This window comes from Perca fluviatilis, chromosome 4 (assembly GCF_010015445.1).
Source record: "Perca fluviatilis chromosome 4, GENO_Pfluv_1.0, whole genome shotgun sequence".
In the NCBI taxonomy this organism is placed as follows: Eukaryota; Metazoa; Chordata; class Actinopteri; order Perciformes; family Percidae; genus Perca; species Perca fluviatilis.
This window is the reverse complement of record NC_053115.1, coordinates 41,162,075-41,186,519: the sequence shown is the minus strand read 5'-3', so window position 1 is coordinate 41,186,519 and position 24,445 is coordinate 41,162,075. Positions and strand designations below refer to the sequence as shown.

General features: G+C 42.7%; 1 protein-coding gene across 12 annotated transcripts in view; it reads left to right on the top strand.

Moving 5' to 3' along the window:
- LOC120557451 (dedicator of cytokinesis protein 3-like) overlaps positions 1–24,445 on the top strand; it is a 297,285-nt gene that overhangs the window by 114,811 nt on the left and 158,029 nt on the right. For all 12 annotated transcript variants that reach the window (XM_039797775.1, XM_039797784.1, XM_039797783.1 and 9 more), the window contains exons 3-4: positions 300–383; positions 17,406–17,446. In XM_039797775.1, the coding sequence (XP_039653709.1) occupies positions 300–383; positions 17,406–17,446 (125 nt within the window). The remainder of the gene's footprint in view (positions 1–299; positions 384–17,405; positions 17,447–24,445) is intronic.

Below are 24,445 nucleotides of genomic sequence, written 5' to 3'. Positions count from 1 at the left end.
ACTATGCTGAAAAATGATAAAGTGATTTTTTTGATAGTGAATATAAATAGTTGCTGCCCTAGAATATTTTTTGGCTTAGTATTGTTTATTCTAACTGCTTTCATGCTGGTATTCATGTGTCCCTTTAATTGTGAAGTGCATTGAGACCATGTCTCACGGCGATTTTACACTTGAAGTACATTTGATTGATCGATTGATTGGATTCAGAAACCAAACTCTGACGTTGCAGCTGTGTGTTTGATGCTCCACAGATTTCGGTACAGCGTCTCATCTTTTCCTCTCTCTCTCTCTCCCCGCAGTGATCTGCAACTTCCGGGGCTCCATGACTCAGGGTCTGGCTCTGGAGGTGGGAGAGACAGTTCAGATTCTGGAGAAATGTGAAGGTAAGTCTTCTACCTGATGAATGACTTGATGAGATACAGTGGGGGGGGGGGTGGATGTGTGACGCGGTAATAATAATGTCCTTGATCATTGTTATGACAGAACTGGGACATCACTAAAGCATCAGTAATCACTGAAAACATCCTCCAGGGTTAGAGAGAACTGCAGTGCCTTTAACAATCATTCATTCCTACCCTCTAACAAATAAATCTAGCTAATGGCAGCACATTACCCGGACTATGCCCCGTAATTAAAAAAAAACATAAATTATGTGTGCAGCTACAGTAAAAATACAGAACATTTTCTGTTTGAGCGATTATATAAAAGTATCTCATACGAAGCTGCACAGTTAGTAAACTTCTACAAATGTTAAAGCTTTAAAAAGGTTAAAACAAGCCACAAAAACGAAAGTTAAAAGTGTAAAAAACAACAGATAAAGCAACAAAAACATCTGAAAAAGCGTCATAAATGGCAAAAAAAGCAACAAAAATGAGACAGCGTGGACTTCTTTAATCTCCTAAAAAAAACTCTGTGGCCGACAAAAGTTGTTGGAGCACAAATTATGCAATTCGAAATGGCATTTGGCACTCTTATACTTCCTCACTTTACTTCCTGCTTTGCTGCCGTCATAACTAGATAGATAGATAGACAGATAGATAGACAGACAGATAGATAGATAGATAGATAGATAGATAGATAGATAGATAGATAGATAGATAGATACTTTATTGATCCCCAAGGGAAAATTCGAGTAGCTTAAAGACATCACTCACAACATACACCTACATCACAAACAGGATGATAAAATAACAAATCCACATGAATAATATGGACAATAAAAGAAAAGATACTAAATAAAAAAAATCCCCATGAATGTACTATAAGGGATGTATATAAGCATGAGAGGCTTGCAGTGACAGGGCAGGGACTGACCCTGTGGTTCAGTATGCACGGTAAGGTGCTCTATGAGAATGGGTGTCATTGTGTTAGTGCAAATAAGTCTAGAGACCAGCATTAAATATGGAATATATAAGAGAATGATATAGACATAGTAATATAAAAACTGTAGCAGTGCAAGGATAAAGTAAAAAAAAAAAAAGACAGCATTAAATATGGGCATTATAAGGGAATAAAGTAGACAGTAGGATAGACACAAATCAACAGTCAACTACTACGGCCACTAGAGGGCGCCACCACTATCAACATAAATATGAGTCGTAATTGCTGATTGAACAAAAACTTAAGGGAGCACCTCGCCTTAAAAGTTTTAAACATCTGCACACATACCGTGAGAATGGAGATCAGGAGGAAAGCCATGTCGAAGGGAAAATATGGACCTTGAGGGTAGACCAGTTGGGAGTCACTGGTTACCAGTAGCATTCTGCACAGATGAAACATGTATGTCATCAATCGGACTGAGGCTATATTTACATTTCTACATTTTGGTTTATAAAAGAATATCTTCTGCTACGTTTCCCCCTCTCATTCCCCCTGCTCTGGCGTTTCACCCCTCTCATTCCCCCTGTTCTGGCGTTTCACCCCTCTCATTCCCCCTGCTCTGGTGTTTCCCCCCTCTCATTCCCACTGCTCTGGCGTTTCCCCCCTCTCATTCCCACTGCTCTGGCGTTTCACCCTTCTCATTCCCCCTGCTCTGGCGTTTCCCCCTGCTCTGGCGTTTCACCCCTCTCATTCCCCCTGCTCTGGTGTTTCCCCCCTCTCATTCCCACTGCTCTGGCGTGTTTTCCCCCTCTCATTCCCACTGCTCTGGTGTTTCCCCCCTCTCATTCCCACTGCTCTGGCGTTTCCCCCCTCTCATTCCCCCTGCTCTGGCGTTTCACCCCTCTCATTCCCCCTGCTCTGGCGTTTCCCCCTGCTCTGGCGTTTCCACCTCTCATTCCCCCTGCTCTGGTCTTTCCCCGTCTCATTCCCCCTGCTCTGGCGTTTCACCCCTCTCATTCCCCCTGCTCTGGTCTTTCCCTGTCTCATTCCCCCTGCTCTGGCGTTTCACCCCTCTCATTCCCCCTGCTCTGGTCTTTCCCTGTCTCATTCCCCCTGCTCTGGTCTTTCCCTGTCTCATTCCCCCTGCTCTGGCGTTTCACCCCTCTCTATCCCCCTGCTCTGGTCTTTCCCCGTCTCATTCCCCCTGATCTGGTCTTTCCCCGTCTCATTCCCCCTGCTCTGGTCTTTCCCTGTCTCATTCCCCCTGCTCTGGCGTTTCACCCCTCTCTATCCCCCTGCTCTGGTCTTTCCCCGTCTCATTCCCCCTGATCTGGTCTTTCCCCGTGTCATTCCCCCTGCTCTGGCGTTTCCAAACGGGGACCTCTGGCAACACCGACACTGACGCCAGCGTTTCTCCTCCTGATTGGGTCTTATCGGTCACAACGTCTTCGTTCTCTGACACTAATAAGCTACTAACGTTACCATGGCAACTACCAGCAGCGGGCAGAGTCTCCACGCTGCCTCCTGTTCATGCCCAGTATACCAGGATGTTGATGAGATATTTTGGTTTGGACGTTGTTAGTTTAAAAACACTTGTTGCACGGAGATTGCTTTTGGCTCAAAACTCTGCTCAGCCTGAAACTACATTATGGTTTTATCAGTTTGAAACTACCGTGCAACAGAATGGAATCCCGAAGAAGAAAAGGGGGAAGGGAAATGCTTTGGCTCTGTTGTTATGAATTGCTTCCTGCTTTGTAAAATTATTCTTCACATTCAGAGAGAAGCTTTAACCTGTTCGCTGACTCTCAAATTGATGAGGTTTAAGAACTCTGCTCTCGAGAACCTGTAATCAGATTTCGTCCGTAATCAGACGACTATAGTGTGAATCTGAATAACTGTAATTACAGGTATTCTTCTGTGGAGCATTTAAATCTCTGCTCAGCGGGATTACTTCTCTGTTGTTGGGCTGTTGCATTTATAGAACCAAAAAAGAAGCCTGACATTGTTGGATGAGTTTTCAGGTGCGCCATGTTACTACAACATTACAGAGATCTACAACATTACGGAGCTAACGTTACGTACCGAGTAAAGTTAGTACACGGGGGAGTGACAGGCTGCGGCTGGAAATCGGAAGAAGGTAGTTTTAACATGACTTTAAAATCGACATCCACCGAGCCAAAAGTGCTTATGTTAACATTAGTTAGCTCGTTCTTGTTTCCTAACTGTGTCGCGACGTATAGTAACGTTAACTCAGCTGGGAGCTTCATGGATAAAGCTAAAGTTAATGTTAGCTGCCCTACAGCTGTCAAGAGTTAGCTTCAACTTCATATATTACCTTCTAACAGCTGGATTCTCAGTAACGTGACAATCTGCAAGAAACGGGTTGCTTATAAATCACTAAAATAGTAGTGACATCACCGTTTGGCTTGGTTATTAATGCAGTTAGCATCGTTTGTTACTTACCTAGTTTATGACAAATGGTTTCGGCTGTGCTTTCTAACATGATGTCATTGTGCTAACCGAGCACCGTTAGCCTTTACAACAGAGCCGCTTCAATACACTTGTTAGATCATGTTGATTTGTGTTTGTAGCTGCATGCTCGTGGTGGAAAATAATGTAAACAAAGTTGTGTGCAGGTCCCCTCAAGGCCAGGCTGATGTTAGAAGTCCCTCTAGTGAACGTGTAACAACAACCACATGCTTATAGTGGCATTGACAATGGATAAGCCTGAGTAGTGTAGTACATATTATTTAACAGGCTGCAATTGAGCATTAAATATTCAAATATTATTTGAATATTTAAAAAAATATTAAATGGAATTTGAATGGTATTATAGAGGAAGATTGACAGCTCTAATAGACATACTGCTGAGTTACTTAGTGTAGCCTTATCTTAAATGTAAATTGAAACTAGTCAAGTACTTTAGGAATACTGGTTGTACCGGAGAGTAGTCAGAGCTGCAGTATTGTAGCTCTTTGCTCCACTAAATTTCCCACAGATTCTCATGAAAAAAGCTTCCACATTAATGCTGCCGCGGCTGTGTTGTTGCACAATTACTGTACACACAGTAAAAACAAAGTGACACTCATTTCTGCAACCACTGTTCTCTGGAATAATGAGTGCAGAAAGCCTGTGATAGCTTAGCGCAGGCCTGGACGACAACTCAAGTTATTAGCCGATGTCACTCCCATTTCTATTCCTAGTTGGACCCCCAGAAATTAGCGACTCGATCCCGGATGTGTCTGAAGCCAAGGAAGTGTTGTCTTTTGCAGATAATGAGTGAGTATGTGCTTCATTAGGCACAGCTGGGCAGTGCCGCGGCTATCGATCCAGCGCCAGAGGCTGATTGGGCCTTCTTTCACCACCGGGGAGGGGGAGATGCCATGAGAGAGAGAGAGAGCGAGAGAGAGAGAGGAGAAAATGTTCAGTTGATGGAAAACTCAAGGTTCAAGGTTTTTCTTTTGAAATGTGCAGTTTTTTAGCAGAGGGGAAGGTTCCTCTCAAACCTACTCTTTTATCTTTCCTTTCCACTTCCTCTCGTCTAGATTTTGTTTTTCTTTTCTCTTTTTGTCTGCGTGTATTTGACCAGTCCCTCAGGATGTGCGCCGGGATTTGAAGCAAATTCAACACAGCAGCCAAAACGGTGGACTTTGCAACTCCCGTGTCTGTCACGTGACGCCTTCTGGCATTTGGTCTGATAACATTTGGACAGTCTAGAAGAGCCGCACAATTAACTCATTTATTTCCCTTTCAAGTTAGGGGAGCGCTAAACCAGTAGTAGCTGGCTCGGCCGGCGGAGGCCTCAAGTAAGTAAGTCAAGTTTATTTATACAACACTTATCACAGACAGTCAAAAAATTTGTCACAGGTCAAATACATTCATACATTAAAACCCATCGATACCATTAAAAATCACAATAAATCACAATAAATTACAATAAATCACAATAAATTACAATAAATGACAAAGTAAAGGAACATAAAAATACATAGTTATACAGTCAACAATGTGGCTAATTGAACGCCTGACTAGAAAAGATGCACCTTTAGCTGCTTTTTAAAATTATCAACAGAGGCCGCTGCTCTAAAATCATGAGGCAAAGCGCTCCACAGTCTAGGAGCCACTGTTTCGAAAGCTCCGTCACCTTTGGTTTTCAGCTTTGGGCGCCTGCTTTATGGACCGAACGTTGCGAAAGTAGTGCCGATTATCCGGGTCATTTTTGGCTCAGTGATGGCTAACGTGCGCCACCAATCAACTCTCATAGGAAGGAATGGGGCTTCGCCTCGAACGCTGTATCCAGTCCTTATAATACACCAGCCGCACATCAAACCTTGGGCTAACTTCCTGGCATCCAATCAGCATCTAATTTGCCCTCGTTATGAAATGCAACCCCTCCGGCGAGGGACATGGGCTATTATCCGAGCCTCTGTGGCACAGGCTGGCACCACAGTGATTATCTGGGCAAGCCGGGGCTAACTTTTGTCCAAGGTCCCTGTGGCAATTCCAAAATTCCCCCAGCTTCTTTCTTTATCAGAACATGCAAATACATTTTTAGAAAATACCCTCCAAACAATCAAACAATGGTTGGCGAGTAAAGCACAGAACAGATTGTGTGTTCTTGTTTAACTATATTATGGGGTCCATAAACTGGGAGTCCAGTACACTTGTGGGGTCCCGACAGCTTTGTGGGGCCAAAATGCTGGACCCCACAACTTTAAAAGGCTGTTTGAGGGTTAAGACTTAGTTGTAGGATTAGGGTTAGAATTAGGTTATGGTTAGGGTGAGGGTAAGGGTTAAGGTTAGGTATTTAGTTGTGATGGTTAAGGTTAGGGTAAAGGTTAAGGTTAGGCATTTAGTTGTGATGGTTAAGGTTAGGATAAGGGGCTAGGGAATGCATTATGTCAATGACGGGTCCCCACAAAGATAGTGCCACAAACCTGTGTGTGTGTGTGTGCGTGTGCGTGTGTGTGTGTGTGTGTGTGTGTGTGTGTGTGTGTGTGTGTGTTGTGTCTGTCTGTCTGTCTTATCGTTGCCTGTTCAGCTGCTGCAGAAATACTGCAGTGCTTTTATCCATAAAAGTACACCGAGTGTTCAAGATGCTCAGAAGATCTTCCTTAAAATTGGCTCCCCTGCCCTCTTGCACTGTGGCTGGCACTTCTCTGCCTGCACTAATGCAAAATGATCCTCCACAGACAGGAACTCTATGACTATAATGACAGTGATATGGAGATGGCAGCCAGGCTGCAGGAATGCAATCCCCCCCAAGTTCCATTCCTGGAATATAGATTACAGTCATCACACTTGAGAAAGCATTAGACTTCGATTAAGAGCGTAGCAGCCATTTAAAGGATGAGATTTTGACTCTTAGTGCTGTCAGCATTACTGAATAGTCCATAGTCAACGCTAAGAACAGCCTCTCATTATTTTGGAGAGGCTTTCCAGCTGTAACAAATCTTTTATTGCAAGCTGCTGCTGCTGCTGCTGATGTCCAGGAGAGAACTGGCTGTTGGCACATAACAGCTGAATATGAATCAACCAGGCTGTGAAGAGAGAACCTGATATTAGATAGTGATGTGGCAACAAGTCCTCCAAACCATACGACGATATGGGCCAAATACGGCCCCTCGCACATTTTGATCCGGCCCACAAATCAGTTTAGGTTCACAATAAATTGTGGCCCGCCTAGTTGTGCGCTGGACCAAAAAGACAAGAAATAGTTTTTCAAAATGTAATTACACGACACTTCCAGGACAATTTTGGCAGATTTGCTGACTTTGTCACATTTAGAAATTCCCACACAACCGGTCAGTTTGCATATAGGCCTATGAAACGGGAGCGTGCCTATGTTCCCACAGCCCTATGTTCCCACATTTCTAAGAATTATTTTTCACTAAAAATTAGGCCCTATGTTCACACAGCCCTATGTTCCCACATTTCTAAGATTTTTTCTAAATTAGGCCCTATGTTCCCACATTTCCTTTTTCATAAATTTGTATCAGATTGTATCCCCCTTTCTCCCATTTTGGTAGCCAGTTACACCCAACCTATTATCCAGTAGCAATGGACTACAGATGGAATGTAACCCTAACTCTAGGGCTTTGACTCCGAACTTCGTTATTCGAATATCATTCAAATATTAAAAAAAATAATGATATTCGAACAAATATTAGCCAGCCCTTAATATTCAAACCTGTTATGGGCATTATTTTTTGTAAATGCGTTTGCTTGTAAACGTTGTTTTAAGTTCAGATTCCGAGGCTTTTTCACGCATTTCAAAATGTAACTACACGTCGCGGCGAGGCACGTCTCTCGGCCGTGGCTCGGTAGCGGTGCATTCCCCCCGAATTCTCAAAGAAAGCAGGCTGGCCCAGGGCCAGGCCAGATCAGCGGCGTCTTTCTCCCGTCGCGTTCCGCTGTCTCTCCTACCTACACCAGCGCCGCACCCTGTCCCTTCTCCCCTTCCTACCTGCCTGCTCAGTGCTGCTGCACATGAGGAGAGAGCACAGAGGAGGGCGGGGCTGCTCCTCTGTCACACAACAGAAGAGAAAGGTGACTGTTTCGGCGGCCACAGGAGAGAAATACATTGCGTGCTTGCTGGACAATATTGGCGACTCTTTTTTATTTTACAGAAAGTCGCCAGATTTGTCGCTAAGTTGGCAACACCGCCCACAAACACACACACTGGCTCGACGCACACACCAGCACACGAGTATAAACATCAGACCACTTACGTAGGCTACGGTGAAAGCTCCGAACTTCCTGTCGAAAGCACACTGTTTGTGTTTAATCCAGGGTCTGACTTCATTTTTTTTTTAAACTGAAGGCATTTAATGGTCAAAATATTATTAATAAATATTCGAATATATTCGAATATTAATATACAAACGAACTTCGAATATGATTTTTGGGCAAAAGTCAAATCCCTACCTTACTCTAACCCTTACCCTAACATAGGGCCTAATTTAATGTGGGAACATAGGGCCTAATTTTCAGTGAAAAAAAAAAAAATCTTAGAAATGTGGGACCATTGGGCTGTGGGACCATTGGGCTGTGGAACCATTGGGCTGTGGGACCACTGGGCTGTGGGACCATTGGGCTGTGAGACCATTGGGCTGTGGGACCACTGGGCTGTGGGACCATTGGGCTGTGGAACCATTGGGCTGTGGAACCATTGGGCTGTGGAACCATTGGGCTGTGGGACCATTGGGCTGTGGTAACATTGGGCTGTGAGACCATTGGGCTGTGGAACCATAGGGCTGTGGAACCATAGGGCTGTGGGACCATAGGGCTGTGGGAACATAGAACTGTGGTAACATTGGGCTGTGAGACCATTGGGCTGTGGAACCATAGGGCTGTGGTAACATAGGGCTGTGGTAACATTGGGCTGTGAGACCATTGGGCTGTGGAACCATAGGGCTGTGGTAACATAGGGCTGTGGTAACATAGGGCTGTGGGACCATTGGGCTGTGGGACCATTGGGCTGTGGTAACATAGGGCTGTGGTAACATAGGGCTGTGGGACCATTGGGCTGTGGTAACATAGGGCTGTGGTAACATAGGGCTGTGGTAACATTGGGCTGTGGTAACATTGGGCTGTGGTAACATAGGGCTGTGGGACCATTGGGCTGTGGGACCATTGGGCTGTGGGACCATTGGGCTGTGGTAACATAGGGCTGTGGTAACATAGGGCTGTGGGACCATAGGGCTGTGGTAACATAGGGCTGAGCCCTGTGAAACAGTTTAGCTTGATCTGCTCTTTGATGGCTAAGTTACTTTTTTCGCTGACTTTTCTCAGGCTTTATGTCGACCAAACTGTAATTGAGAAGGCTTTATAAGACATGCAATGTATCTGAGACAAATCTAGCTCAGTTTTAATAGACCTGGCATAAAGCAAATCAAAATCAAAAAATCTCTTCTTTTTTCTGCCAATTGAATTCTGCCGGAATAAAAAAAAAAGGATATCTCCGGATTCTTGGGTGTTTTGGCGCTGTGTTCTTTATTTGTGGCTCTATCAACCAATAAAGTAACCATGGTGATTGTTAGCGATCTTTTTTCCCTTGGCCTGGTTCTTTATTAATGTTTGCACAGAGTACTGATTGGGCACTTATCAATAATACCTGTGGCAGTGTTGTGTGATGTGAGGCTCGGTGGCTCAGCTGCAGTTATAACCGAAACTAAAATGAAAAACACCCTCCTGTAAGACATTCTTATTTCATAGAGGAGCTCGCGGTGTGCTCTACCGGGATATGAAGCGTCGTTAAGACTCATATTTGGCTGATTTGATCGCTCGGGAGGAAATCTGCATCTATTGAATAATGCCGTGCTCGTAATGAGTTCAGCGTGAACCTGCGTTAACTCGACAGAAGTGGCTCCTCGAGTCCTGTCTTCTACTCACAGATGATTCACGCAGATTATTATTGTGAATTTCATAGCGGTGCAAAATGATTATTCTAATAACCGCTTAGTGAGCCGCTTGGATACGGGAGGCGAGATGATTACTCTTCTTCAGGGAAACGCTGTGTGACAACAGACAAATTAAGCACATTCATGCACCAAACACACACAGACACACCTGCTCCCTCATCTTAGCTCTCATTAATTTAGAATAATCACACACACACACACACACACTCAAATTAATTTTAATAATAATAATCTTTATTTAGAGAGCACTTTTCAAAATCCACATTACAAAAGCAGCAAAATTAAACAGACCAATCATAAAAACATCAGGTTTTTAAAACTGAAACAAAGTAAAAACTATTTGCTGTAAAATGTTTTTTTTTATATATATATATAAATATAAGGCAGTTTAAAGGAGCTCCAATCTCAAATACAATCAGTAAAGGCTCTTCGATAAAAGTTAGGGACTTGAAGGGTGTTTGGTGTTTTAAGCCCCCAATGTCGTCTTCCAGGCAGCGCTGCCTGGAAGGCACTAGGATTAGGCAATGGTTAGGGTTAAGGTTAGGGTTAGGTACCTTGAAGTCGATGGTCTCAGCGCTGCCTTGAAGTCGACGTTGGGGGCTTAAAACACCATCGAGCGACTTAAAGAAGACACTGGACTCAGCTGAGCTGATATCCTCGGGCAGATGGCTCCAGAGCCTCGGGGCCCCGACAGCAAACGCTCTGTCCCCTTTAGTTTTCAGTGGGGCCTCTGGATCAAACAAAAGACCTCCTCCAGAGGATCTCAAAGTACAAACCGGCATGTACGGTATTAGTATTAGTATTTTATTGCGCAATAAAATCAAGGCAACAGGAACACAGGCAGCCAAGTGACAGTACTCTGATCCAATGGGAATCACAATTGTCAGATTGTCAGCACTCTAGCCCAATGGATTGTCAACAAGAGAGGCAGATCATATTTCAGGGGGGGCCCCCCTTCTAGCCCCGCCCCTGCTTATAGAAGGAATCTCACCAAAGAAATGATAGAAGTCCTTAAAATCTACACATTAAACACAAGTAGGCATGTAAATGAATAAGGTGATCAGGAGGTCAGAGATATACGAGGGAGTGAAGAGCCTTAAAAGTGATCAGTAAAATCTATTCTGAAACATTCGGAGAGCCAGAGTAAAGAGGCTAAAACAGGAGCGATGTGATCACATCGCTTGTTTCTGCTGTACAGTCCGGAGTCTATTCCTAGATTTTTTTTTGGGCCAATTAAAGAGTAAAGACTAAAGAGGCTGTTGCAACAATCCAGGCGCGATGAAATAAAGGCATCTAAATCGGTCTCTGTGTGTGTGAAGATGAATAGTATTTTTGAAATATTTCTAAGATGATAAATGCATGATTGCGCCAGTTTTGTGGTGTGCCCGCTCAAAACTTAAGTTACACCAAGATTCCTTGATTCCAAGATGTTTTGTAGTCACCTGTGTTTTTGGTATCTCTTACAGATACAGTAAACTCACTCAGCTACACACACGCACACACGTCCTGATTTCAACCCTTTACAAATAGTCCCAGACACTGCTGGTCCAACCCGTCTGATTTCCATATAGATGAGAGGCTGGGGAGTAAACAGGGCCATCTTAACGAGGGTGATGAATGCATCTTGATTGGTTATTATTTAACCATCCAATTAAGCCTGCATCTCCATATTCATATCAGATCACGGAGGACTGCTGAGAAATGAATCAAACGATTTGGCAAGAAGACAAGACAAAAGTTAACACTAAGGCTGATGCATTATTAATGGTACGTGTCCATCTGCAGCGTCATTTCCTCGCTTCCCAGTCATTGTCTATGTGAGCAGTCGGGCAATGCATTCTGGTAAGCGGCGTGACGACTTTCGAGAAGTGCGGCGTTGAGTTGCTCACTCCTCATTTGCATAAAGTTCAAACCAGGCTACTTTATGCAAATCAGGAGGCGTCCAGCTCAACCCGCTGCCTCTCCAAAACTTACCAAAGTCTTTTAAACTGACCATTGTCGATCTAAAGGGAAGATAGATTCAGCAGCTGCAGCTTATTTCTCACATAAAATGTTTACAGAAACACGTTTCGGTGAACTGTTTTCATACAATAGGTGGAAGTTTCCAAGGGAGCAGGCATGTTGGTCTGTTTTGAACAAGGGGGTAAGCGAGCATCCGAAAAGCGTACCTCCTATGATTCTGAGGCTAACAAGCCATCACCTTCCGCTAGCATCCCATTGACTCCCATTCATTTTGGCGTCACTTTGACAGCGAAAAACTTTACATCTGAAGCGTTTAAAGACTCTATTTGTCCGTTGTTTATTTCTAAAGAAACACGACATATATAAAAGGCTCCATTACCTTGTTTCTCACGTTATGGCCCCGTAGCAGACGCTTTTTGTAAAAGATAGGCTAACGATTGTGTCATAACCATGCGACTTTCTGTCGGGAGGGGTATACGTGGAGGCATACAGTTAAGGGAGAAGCCAATAGAGAGTCCATGAACGCATCGGAACAAAATATTTCAGCAACGTTTTGATGGATTGGAAATACTTCGGTCCCAGTGTTGCCACAGTTACTTTGAAAAAGTAACTTAGTTACTTTACAGATTACTTGATCTGGTTTATTATGGCACGAAAGAGAGCGAGTCAACGGTGTTTAAGGGCAGCATTTCCGCTACAACATAGACCAACTGCCCGACCAACTTCTTCAACTCTCCCCCGCTTACTGGTTTTGCACCGATGTCCAGCTTTTGTTGTTTGGGTGGTGGGGGGCCTCCTTCTTTCTGCTTTGCACCACCTGCTGGGACTTGCTCTGTAAGTTTGACTGCAGTGCTGCGACTCCAAATGTTTCTTCAAATTTGACATAGTAGCTAAATAGCACAGAGTGTACAACGAACCTTAATACTGCCGTCTTTAACTGACACAAACTCTAAATAGTGACTGTATTTCCAGCTAGAAAGCCCGCATCTCATGCTGAAAACGTGACTTGTCGCATACGTGACTTCACTCCCCGAGACGCAAGAAGAAAGCAAAAATATATATTTTTACTAAGGAAAATGACAACAATAGTAACGCACAGTGACTTGGATAAGTAACTTTAATCTGATTACTGGTTTGGAAATAGTAACGCATTAGATTACTCGTTACTGAAAAAAGTGGCCAGATTAGAGTAACGCGTTACAAGTAACGCGTTACGTGGCATCACTGTTCGGTACGTGGCAAGTGAATTCATATGAATTAACATTTATCCACGAACAAAGCTGCCAGAAGATTTCCAACTTTCAGACAGGTTGCTCACGTCACATCAAACGTCATCAAGCTCAGTTTGAGGCTGCGCAGTAACGCTCAGCCACACTCACCAGAAAAGTGCTTCTAATTGACGTCACTGGTCTCCGTCAAAGTCTATGGTGTCGCTTGTCCATTTCTTGTACTGTCTATGGTTTTGAAAACAACCCACGTGAAGCGTTCGTCCAATCAGGAGCAGCCATCGCAGTTGTAGGAGGGTGGAGCCTTTTCTCTTTGCTTTGCCAGCGGTCATTGACAAGAAATTGATAACTGCAAGTGGCGACACATCAAGCATCCAACGCATGGGACATTTGACTAAGTATTTAATCGTGTTCAATCATCAGGGAAATTAATTATTGAAGTATTATTCTATGATCTTTTAGGAAACGTTTTGCTACAGAACTGTCTTAAAAACGTGTTTGTTACGGAGCACAAGCTGAAGATTTTGGCAAATTTAGATAAAGTCACCTCTGATAAAAGTATAACAGCTTGGCTTCCTAGCGGTGCACACAGTGGCAGTCAAAGTAATAACAGGCATCATTTTTATATAAATAAATGTCTCTTTTGCTTCAATCTGTCACAGAAAAAGACCTCACAGAGCCGTATATTTCCAAAAGCCGGAGATACAATCATTTTTATTTCCACTTGGATGCAGACAAATGATGTCCCCACAGTCTGAAAGGATGTTAGGAAGCTCCCCTGTACATATTTAGTCCCTGGATACGAGTCATTTTCAGCTGTCAAGGCTTGCTTCGAAGTTGAGCCAATTTTTGTGACAGATTTCTACTCCGCGGAGGCATGTGATGAATGTCCGTCCATGTGGAAAGAACCGCTGTGCTCTCTAGAAATTGCAGGAGGATGGGGATCGTGCACACACACACACACACACACACACACACACACACACACACACACACACACACACACACACACACACACACACACTCAAGACGTTTTTCTATTGTCTCGGACTTGTCTTGGACTCGTTGGTTATGCTCTCCTCCCTAAAGGTTGTTGCAGGCAACATATTCTTCAGCTATACAACTAGCTTAACATTATATTCTCCAAGGAACAGGCAGGTTGTTGTGATTGGCAGGATTTAATTAAAGGTGCCCTGTCACACGTATTTCATTACTTTGTGTTAATGTCTGAAGTTCTACCATGGCCTCTGTAACATTTTTTGTGGAAAAAATGCCTTGGTTACCTTGTTTCGAGCCATTTGGGCGAGCTCATGAATAGTAATGAGCTCAGGCAATATGATGTCAGACTGACCAGCTTTTGTAATTGGCCTGATTTCTCCGCTTATTTCTTTTCAGTGGCTAGAGCTGACAAGAGGAGGTAGTAGTTCATTTTCACATTCACAACATAACACAAACACATATGGACCTAACATATTTCAAAAAATACAAGTAAAAACTGTTTTGTATGGCAGGGCACCTTTAAGGAAAATATCACTTGTTTTTGTACAACTGCGAAAAAGAACACAAAAATACAAACACAGTAAGTATCTTTGCAAGTACCAAATATCTCTCATGCATTAGTAGAGAATTATTGATATGAATCAAAATAAACAGGTGCTTAAAATGAGGTATTGTAATCTGTAACATTTAACACAAGCACCAATGCTTTAACGACCAAAGATTGAATACATCCATATGTAGTTGACAATAAACTAAACATCCTCAAACATACTGTACTCAAACCAAATAAAAACTAACATAAACATGTTAATATAACTGTAAATAGTGGATAACTTAGGAATGAAGCCGGTTTGTGGACTTTAAGGCACAAGATTAAGCAGATTCGTACACTGTGATGCTCCCTCTATGAAGCCATGGGGAAAAGGCACTTTCTAAACATCACTTCCTCCTCCTATTTGGACTCTGACTTGTGTCGGACTCGCCAAATATTCTAGTTGGTCTCGACCATGTCCAGCACTATGTGCTTTTTTTAAAGTAACTTCCTCCTTCAAAATAAAGTGTGCTTGTTCAGAAAACAGGTGTTGGTTTAATTCAAAATGCATCTAGAGCAGGCATTGGTTCATTGGTATACGCCTGGCTGCGTCATATGCTTCAATCATCAGGCATCAATCAGTTTAATTTAGACTCAGACACAATGTCAGCGAGCACTATGGATTCTTCAGGACAAGTGATAAGTTCAAGAATGTGAACACGTCAGTTTTTAGTGACACCTGTGTTGCTTGTTATTTGTTACATTATCCATCGGCAGTCCAGAATGTTCTCGTTACACCAGAATAAAAAGACTCAACATCTAATATTTAAATTTGCACTTCAGCTTCGTGTGACCTAAGTGAAATTGTTATACAGTACCTAAAGTTTTCTCGCTTTGCCAGACCCTCCTCCAAGGCACCGCGGAGGAGGGTCTGGCTAGTCCACACAGCATTCCTGGATGGGAGAAAAACGTGCTGTGGTTTATGGACATTTCAATAAACCAGAACCAATCACAGTCATCTTGGGTGGCGCTAAGCTCAGCACGGTGCCTCTGCAAAATAGCCTCGGGAAGGAACTTGTTTTGGTGGAACATTCAAAAGTAGTTTTAGTCGTGCAACAGAAAACTCAGATTGGACCGATCGTCTAGCTAGCTGTCTGGATTTACCCTGCAGAGATCTGAGGAGCAGTTAACCATAGTCCTCACAAATCAACCGGAGGTTAGAACGCCAACACGAAGAAAGAGGAAGGAAACGGACATCGGCGAAAAAAGACATACATCCGGCGGAATTTCCTGCGGCACCGGAGCAATCCCGGAAGTGGAACGTCGTGGATATAGACTATACCTAAAGTAAATAACGTGGCCTAATTTATAGATAAGATAAGATATACTTAATTGTCCCCGAAGGGAAATTTGTTTTGGACTCTGTCCGTTCCGCAGCTCGAATTGGACTTGAACCTCTTTGGACTCGGTCTTGATTCGGTCCCGACTAGCCTTGGTTTTGGACGAACAAAGGCCCTGTCTTCGATGTCCATCGCAAATAAATATCTATATATACGCTTAGAAATCATGAAAAAGTCATGACATTACAACTCTATAAGCCATTACTTGAGAATCATGAGGTTTTGACGTTTTCTTGCGTATCAAAGTGATGAGTGATAGTTTATTCTGCATTACCATTTCCAATGCATGGTGTAATGTCAGGTTCAGTGTTTGTTTTTTTCTTCCTATGTGAGGCAGGCGTTGGTTTCCATTCCACTGCTGTGGTCCTGTTAAGAAGAGTTCATTTTTATTTGACTTGCCAATAAAGATCTCGTTAAAATGTTCAAGCCATGACTCATAACTCTTCATTTGGATCTCAACAGGGGCGATTCTAGGATCAGACCTTTAGGGGGGGCTCAGCCCCGAATGAGAATGTGACACAGATACAGTGCCTTGCAAAAGTGTTAACACCCCCTGCTAAATCAGTAATTTCAATAATAACAATGAATATATGTATTTATTATTATAACAGAGGATACATGCAACATATTGAACATATGAAAAAACTACAAAAGTTTGTAGACTACCAGAATCAAATGAAATGATAATGAGGTGTAAACAATAAATACATTTAAAATAAAAATAAAAAATACTGTAATTGTCTGTTACTAACAGTAAAGTTCACAAACTCTAAAACTGATTTAAAAAAAATTATAATTATATAATTTTTAGGGGGGCTGAGATGAAATTTAGCTTTTCTGCAAAAATCGCTGTTTTGAATGGGAAAATGTCATCCGCGTGAATCGTGTAGATCTGAAGAGTGTTTATTTTGGGGGGGGGGGGTCCTGACAGCTAAACGGTGTAAAAGTGTGTCTGTATTTCACTGTAGAGGATTCCAGCAACAGTCTGCTGGGGCCGTTGTCTGAAAAACAACACAGATGTTGCGTTCACTTGAAAAACAAGTTATTGTAAAATACCCTTTTCCCATCCAGCGGTTGTTTCTGTCGTTTAACAGGAATTTACTGGTGAAATAAGTTATTATATTTTTAATAAATCATTTAATTTTGACCCTGTGGCCTTAGCAATAAACAAGCCGTTCTTTAAATCGTCGTTTTGTTCTATTTTTCTTTTTTTTTTAGATCAACTTTTTATTGTTTTATATTTTTTGACATACAGAACAGACAAATACAATTGAACAATGTGCTCCTTTAAAAAAAAAAAATAATAATAATAATAATAATATATACAGTATATCTTTCGGTTCAGGCACCGTTTTAAAAGTATCGTTTTAGCACCGGGAAAATGTTGTGTTTTCCCTTTATTTTTCTTTCTTCTGGGGGGTGGGGGGTGTCACCTTTTTCAGACCTTCTGAGTTTCTGCAGGTATGGTAAAGGGTCTAAAATCACCACTGGTTCTTAATCAGTGTTTGCTGAGTTAGTCATTCATGTTTGTGTTTTCTTTCAGGATGGTACCGAGGATTCTCAACGAGGAAGCCAAATGTTAAGGTAAGACAGGCCGACAGCGTCTGCTCCTCGCACGTTCTTCCTCTTAAACTTTCTCCATTCTCTTTTTTATATTTTTTACCACATCTTCAATTCCCTTTCTTCCCGTCTTCCTCTGCTGTGGCGATGTTGAGAAAATGGGTTATTTATTTAGCCAACATCTCTGACTGCATGTGTAATGCGAAGGGGATTTTTCTGTGTATAATTTGCCCACATCCTCACGTGTCTGGGTACGTTTGAATAATAGATGTTTTATTTTTTTTCCTTCATTTCCACTTCATATTTGTGCTTTTTAGAAGCAAAGACAAACCCCAGAAGTTAACTCGCCAGACAACAGATGTCACTTGAAGTACTGCAGTGGATTTTTAAGTGCTGTATCTGATGGTGTGATTAGGTAATCAACATCTCTTAACAGATTTTATTGGAGCAGCCTTCCTGACCCTGTGCTGGATCTGACTCACACTAACAGCCTATCTTTTTTTATTTATTTTTTTAAGTACCATGTCTGGATCAGCAGCTAACAGGCTTCTGGGTTTTTTAGTCTTTAAAAAAAGAACCTCTTTTGTGTTTTTTTTTTCTGCTCTGTCCCACTGTCCCCCGCCTTTGATTTTACTTTGCTCCATCCTGCTCTGTGGGTCTGTAAGAGGCTTTACTGTCTAGCTTTACTATATCTAGACAGCAGTGTCTCCTCTATCTGCTGTGGTTCCCCGCTGGGTGTTTTCTGTGCTGTAGACAGGGGAGGTGTTAACATACGGGGGATCATCTGCACGGGTTTTGTATTTCATCCTAGAAAAAGGGCAGACGCAGAAGCTGAGAGGTGAGATAATAAAACGGAAGCCCCTCTGGCACGGCTTTGAGATTCGCAGGAATGTTTGCATCAGTGTGACGATCGTCCCTGATTTGTCAAGTGAATTGAGCTGATCTAGCCAAAAAACTGAGATTCCCATGAAGATATTTTACATATTAACAGTTTCTCAATTGAAGTTACAGACATTTTTCCAAAACATGATATATTTACAGGATCACCACCATAACATAAAAGAGGATTCTATCCATTCCTGTAGCCCTCCTCTGGCAGACCAATCTAGAGCTGTTACCTGATATATGAACACACTGATCTGTGTTTCTAGGATGCTTCACAGCCTCTGATAAATGTGGAATTAGGACAATTCCTCATTTTTGCTGGAGGGACTCGGTGGTCTTCGAAAACCCATGGCCCCAGCTGTTAAAACCACTGAATCAAAAGAAACACATAGGCATGTTTAAAATGGCATTCCTACGTTGTGTGATGTTGAAGACTTACAGAGTCCTACCTACCAATCTGAAATGGAATAACGTACGCAGAAGTGTACAATATTTTAAAGATGGTACCAATCTGCGTAACGCATGAGGCACGTAAAAACATTTCTCAGGCAGCATGTCAGTTGCTACCCATTATACAAGATTGCCTCTGTGAAAAAAAATAGCTAGCTTGCAAGTGAAAATCCGATCATGTTGAGAGCTTCCGAGGCTGCACCTCCAGAGAAGACTTGACTTATAGTGGACTAGCATAACAGCTTGGCCGTGGGCGGCGCTCTGCCATTCGTTTCCGTAGGTTACAGCGAGGGCAATGGGATGCAGCACAGCGGGGATAATCAGAAAGAAAAAAAGTTGAAGCTCAGGTTTCCTCATGCAAATCAAATACCAGGGATGTTCACAGTTCTGCGTTAGAGAGCACAGTTTAACAGCTCAGTTACACTGGTACCAAACACTTCACCCCACCTCACCTGCATTTTACAGAAGTTTCACTTTTGTAGCAACAGCCGCTGAAGCCCAAAAGCTAGACCCAAAACCAAACAGACATGTCACAATTCAACACCGTGATCTTTTAAATCTTCCCTCACATTATTACTGAACTTCAGATGGATCCCAGGCCACGACGTCCTGTCAGTCTTCACTGGTTCCCAAAGGGTAATTTTGTTTTTTCTTCAACCTGAATGCTATTTCCCCATGCATTCGTGTCTAAGTAACTAAAGTGGACAAATATCTTTGAAATAAACCCTTAATTTACTCATTTACATGTGAAATATTCTGCTTCTATACAAGCTAAAAGGAAAAAGCTAAAAAAAAGTTTATTTAAATAGAGTCCGATGGGTTTGGTGATGGTGATTTCGCGGCTGTGTCATGTTACTCAAAAGGGAATTACTCTTAAACAAAAAGGTCTATCTCTCTATTTCTATATTGTTGTCAGACCCTTAGAATAATAATCTGAGTCTGTCAGCGGCAAAAACTGAACTTTTAGTGGAGGCTATCTGACGGTAAACATGTGTCCTGTAGGGTTACATTACAGCGCGGTTCACAGCTGCAGATTCTCACTCCCATCACGTCAAAAACAGACGCTTGGTCAGGTGCCTTTGGCGTTGTTATTGATGCTAAAAGTCTCCTTTAGCGTTAGATCTAAACGCGCTTTATCTAAACGCGCTTGGTCGGGACTATTGGCGCTACTTTTGACGAGGGTGGGCTTACGTTTCCATGACATGCGGGAAGGACGGGACGGTTGGGTTTAGGAAAAGAAGAACGGGACGGTTGGGTTTAGGAAAAGAAAAACAGGACTGTTGGGTTTAGGAAAAGAAGAACGGGACAGTTGGGTTTAGGAAAAGAAGAACGGGACAGTTGGGTTTAGGAAAAGAAGAACAGGACAGTTGGGTTTAGGAAAAGAAAAACAGGACTGTTGGGTTTAGGAAAAGAAGAACGGGACAGTTGGGTTTAGGAAAAGAAGAACGGGACAGTTGGGTTTAGGAAAAGAAGAACGGGACAGTTGGTTTTAGGAAAAGAAGAACAGGACGGTTGGGTTTAGGAAAAGAAGAACGGGACGGTTGGTTTTAGGAAAAGAAGAAAAGGACGGTTTGGTTTAGGAAAAGAAGAACAGGACAGTTGGGTTTAGGAAAAGAAGAACGGGACGGTTGGGTTTAGGAAAAGAAGAACGGGACAGTTGGTTTAAGGAAAAGAAGAACAGGACGGTTGGGTTTAGGAAAAGAAAAACGGGACGGTTGGTTTTAGGAAAAGAAGAACAGGACGGTTGGGTTTAGGAAAAGAAGAACGGGACGGTTGGGTTTAGGAAAAGAAGAACGGGACGGTTGGGTTTAGGAAAAGAAGAAAAGGACGGTTTGGTTTAGGAAACGTGACATGCGGGCCACAATCGCCGTTCTCCTGGGTGAAAGTCCTGTGTTTGACCCATCCACCACCACAACCAACCTCCCTATGCAGATTTTCGGCCTTTCATACTACTCGCTACCGTAGTCGCTCTTAATGCTTAATGCTTAATGCATCTTCAAACGCTGTGTAGCTGCTGCTCTACACACACGCTGAAGGGCCCTTTTTGCCTCGCTTCTATATATGTAATAATTAGTGACCTAGGTTTGTACAAAACATGCCAGTCAGAACAGCAGATGATCACTGTTTAGTCAGGTTAAGTCTATATCCTTGATGTTCGACTTCCGGGATTGCTCCGTTGCCGCTGGAAAATCAGCCGGATTTCACTCATTTAGGACGGATATCCGTTGCCTTGGGCTCGCTTGGTGTTGGCGTTCTAACCTCCGGTCGATTTGTGAGGACTATGGTTAACTGCTCCTCAGATCTCTGCAGGGTAAATCCAGACAGCTAGCTAGACTATCTGTCCAACCTGAGTTTTCTGTTGCACGACTTAAACAACTTTTAAACGTACGCATGTTCCACCAAACAAGTTCCTTCCGAGCCTATTTTGCAGCGGCACCGTGGCTTTTCTCCGGTGCTTAGCATCGCCCAAGATGATTGTGATTGGTTCAAAGAAATGCCAACAAACCAGAGCACGTTTTCCTCCCATCCCCGAATGCTACGTGGAGCAGCCAGACCTTCGTCCTGCGCTTTGGAGGAGGGTCTGGCAAAGCGAGACCAGGTCAGGTTTGACTGTGTGTGTGTGTGTGTGTGTGTGTGTGTGTGTGTGTGTGTGTGTGTGTGCAGCATAAAGCATAGTAAAGCATAAAGAGACACAGGTGCAAAAGTATGTGTGATATAACGATGCCCACTTGCGTGCTACAGAATGCATTCACGCGTTTGCATGCCTTGTATTGTTGCGTGTCTAAATGTGACTGTGTTTGAGCGCTGCCTCTCTGTCCCAGCAGCGAGGCATCAGCCCAATCCTGTTAGTTCCACCATAATCACCTGGTTTCTCTACATCAGGCTCGCCGGATGAATCAAATCGCATGTATGCCTCAGGTTATGCCTTCCCTGCTCTGACTTTTTCTGTTTCTGTTCCAGCAGCACTAGAGGAACTTCACACTGTCATCGGTGTTTAGATTACTCTAGTTTCACATTACCAGCTCTATCTCCACAGTAATGTGTAGTAAAGTCTGGCTACACCACCGATGCATTCTGGGATGGGAGAGAAAAAAAACGCTCTGGGATGTTTGCATTCCTTTAAACCAATCCCAATCGTTTTGGGCGGCTCTAAGCACCCGACGCAGCGACGGCGGCTCTGCTAAATAGTCTCAGGAAGGAACTTGTTTTGGTGGAACGTTTGAAATGGAAATGCCTTAAACATATTCTTTGTAAATCTTTACAATCATTCCCTGAAAGGACAAACCAGGCCTGCCTTGTTGCACCGTCCAAACTTTCTTCAAAACTTGACATTTTCAGAGTTTCTCAAAGTTTGTTGTAGTTTCCCGTAGGCCTGTAGTGACGCGTCGATGACGTTGACGTCAAAATTACATACTTTTTTTGCATCGACGCTTCACAACAGCTCGCCACACACACATGGGAGACCAAAACATTGCAGATGGAGGACGAAACAGCAACCTCCTTACAGAATTCCGAACAAAACCCTGCAAAAAGCCCCAATAAAAGAAAAAGTCCTAAAAAAACAGCTCGCCCTAAATCATCGAAGGTATGGGAATACTTCAAATGTAGTCCCAAACGTAAAGGTGTCATTACAGCAATGTGGGAGCATCTGAAACGGAGGCACCCCTTTGTCACTCGTGAAGGAGACAATAACAAGTACTAACGTTGGCTAAATTAATTTCATGTTTGCGTAGTGTGTTGTGTAGCTTGAGCTCTGTGCACTTTGGTGGTGCTAGCTAACTATCTTAGCTCTCCGTGCAGTTTGTTCATGCTAGGTTAGTAGCTAACGTTAACGTTAGCTAGCTACTGGTGCCTAGACAGCTGTGTTTAGCTAACGTCAGTTATCATCTAATGTTGGCTTGAATGGTAGCTAGCTTACAGCTGCAGAACACAGCTATCTATAGTAGCTAACGTTAGCTAACGTGAACGTTAGCTAACTAACTAACTACTAACTAGTTAGCACGAACAAACAAATTTTTTTAACAAAAGAGTTATGTTGGTACTGTAAAAGAGTAAACAGGCTGGCCTTTCATTTTGTATAACAGTAAAATTATTTTTTTATTTTATTTTGTGTAAAGCAGAAGATTTTTTAATCTTAGTTTAATAAAGTATATTATTAAGATTTTTTTTGTATTTATTTGAGATACATTTTAGTTTTTATTAATCGAGCAACAGAAAAATAATCGTTATATTAATCATCCAATTAGTCGTTAGATTAGTCGACTAATTGATAAAATAATCGCCCGATTAATCGTTTAATAAATAATTGTTTACCCCCAGCCCTAGTTTCCCGTAGAGAACCGTTTGAGAACAGAAACACACAGAGAGCGTGCACCGGATGTCTTTATCCTGGAAATGTACTCACCTCTAATCTAGGAGCACGATAAAGAAATGTACACTTTAAAGACCCCTGACTGACATTTCTCATCAATTCCGCTCTAAACAGTTGTACAGTTCAGCTAACAAAGGTCTCCAGAGATGTTTGGTATCCCTGACCTTTGAATATAATGCACGAGTTTCTCTTCAGAATAAAGGCAACAGCCCCGCTGGCTGTCCAGATAGTGATGAATCTCTACGGACACTGTGTAAAGTGTGTGTGTGTGTGTGTGTGTGTGTGTGTGTGTGTTTGTGTATTTAGGGACATTTAACTGTGAGTTCTAATAGTTAGTTGGGGTGTTCTTTTACAATCTGTAGCGTCTTTATAGATCAGAAAAACATTTTAAAAAAGGTAAAATGTCTGTCAATCTGTATATGTGTGTGTGCGTGTGTGTGTGTGTATAACTGGCTCTCTGGTGTCACTGATGCAGCTTCAACAGCAGGGCGGTGAAGGGCGTCATGTTTGTTGATGAGATGTCTTCTGATCTACTCTGCTGCCAAAGTGAACACACACCTGTCTGCCAACTGCTCTGAGCCAAATGAAACACACACACACACACACACACACACACACACACACACACACACACACACACACACACACACACACACACACAGATGCACACACACTGAAATAATCTATGTATGTCTGCAGAAAAACAATTACATTCAATGTTTTAATGATATAGAAATGTAGACGTTAATGGTTTGGTTTTGATTTGATTTGTGAAATGTGTGTGTGTGCGCTTGGCTCAGTTCAATGGATGTGACTGTCTGTCCAGTCACCTTCCGGCAGAGATTAGACCAATCAGTGGAGAGTGTCAGAAACAAACACACACACACACACACATACACACACACACACACACACACACACACACACACACACACACACACAACACAGTGTCAGTGGGGCCTTTGGGACTGTGCTCGCTGTGCATTAGTCACGGTCATTAGTCCATTTAAGCATGGATCAGCACAGTTTGGCTCACATTCTGTCCTCTGCAAGAACCCAACTCTGATACCAACATCAAGTACAGGCCGAACCATAAAACAATATTAATTCCAAATATTTAGACTATGGGGTATGATCTTAAACGTTTAGACTGCATGGTACAATCTTTATTATACGTCGTCCTAACATTAGATTACATTTATTCATTTATCTGACAACCTTACAGTAAGGGCATTCAGCCATGAGGTACACACTCAGAACAGCAAGAATCACATAGAAGAAGTACATTAGCTTCAAATAAGCCTAACTACCAAGTG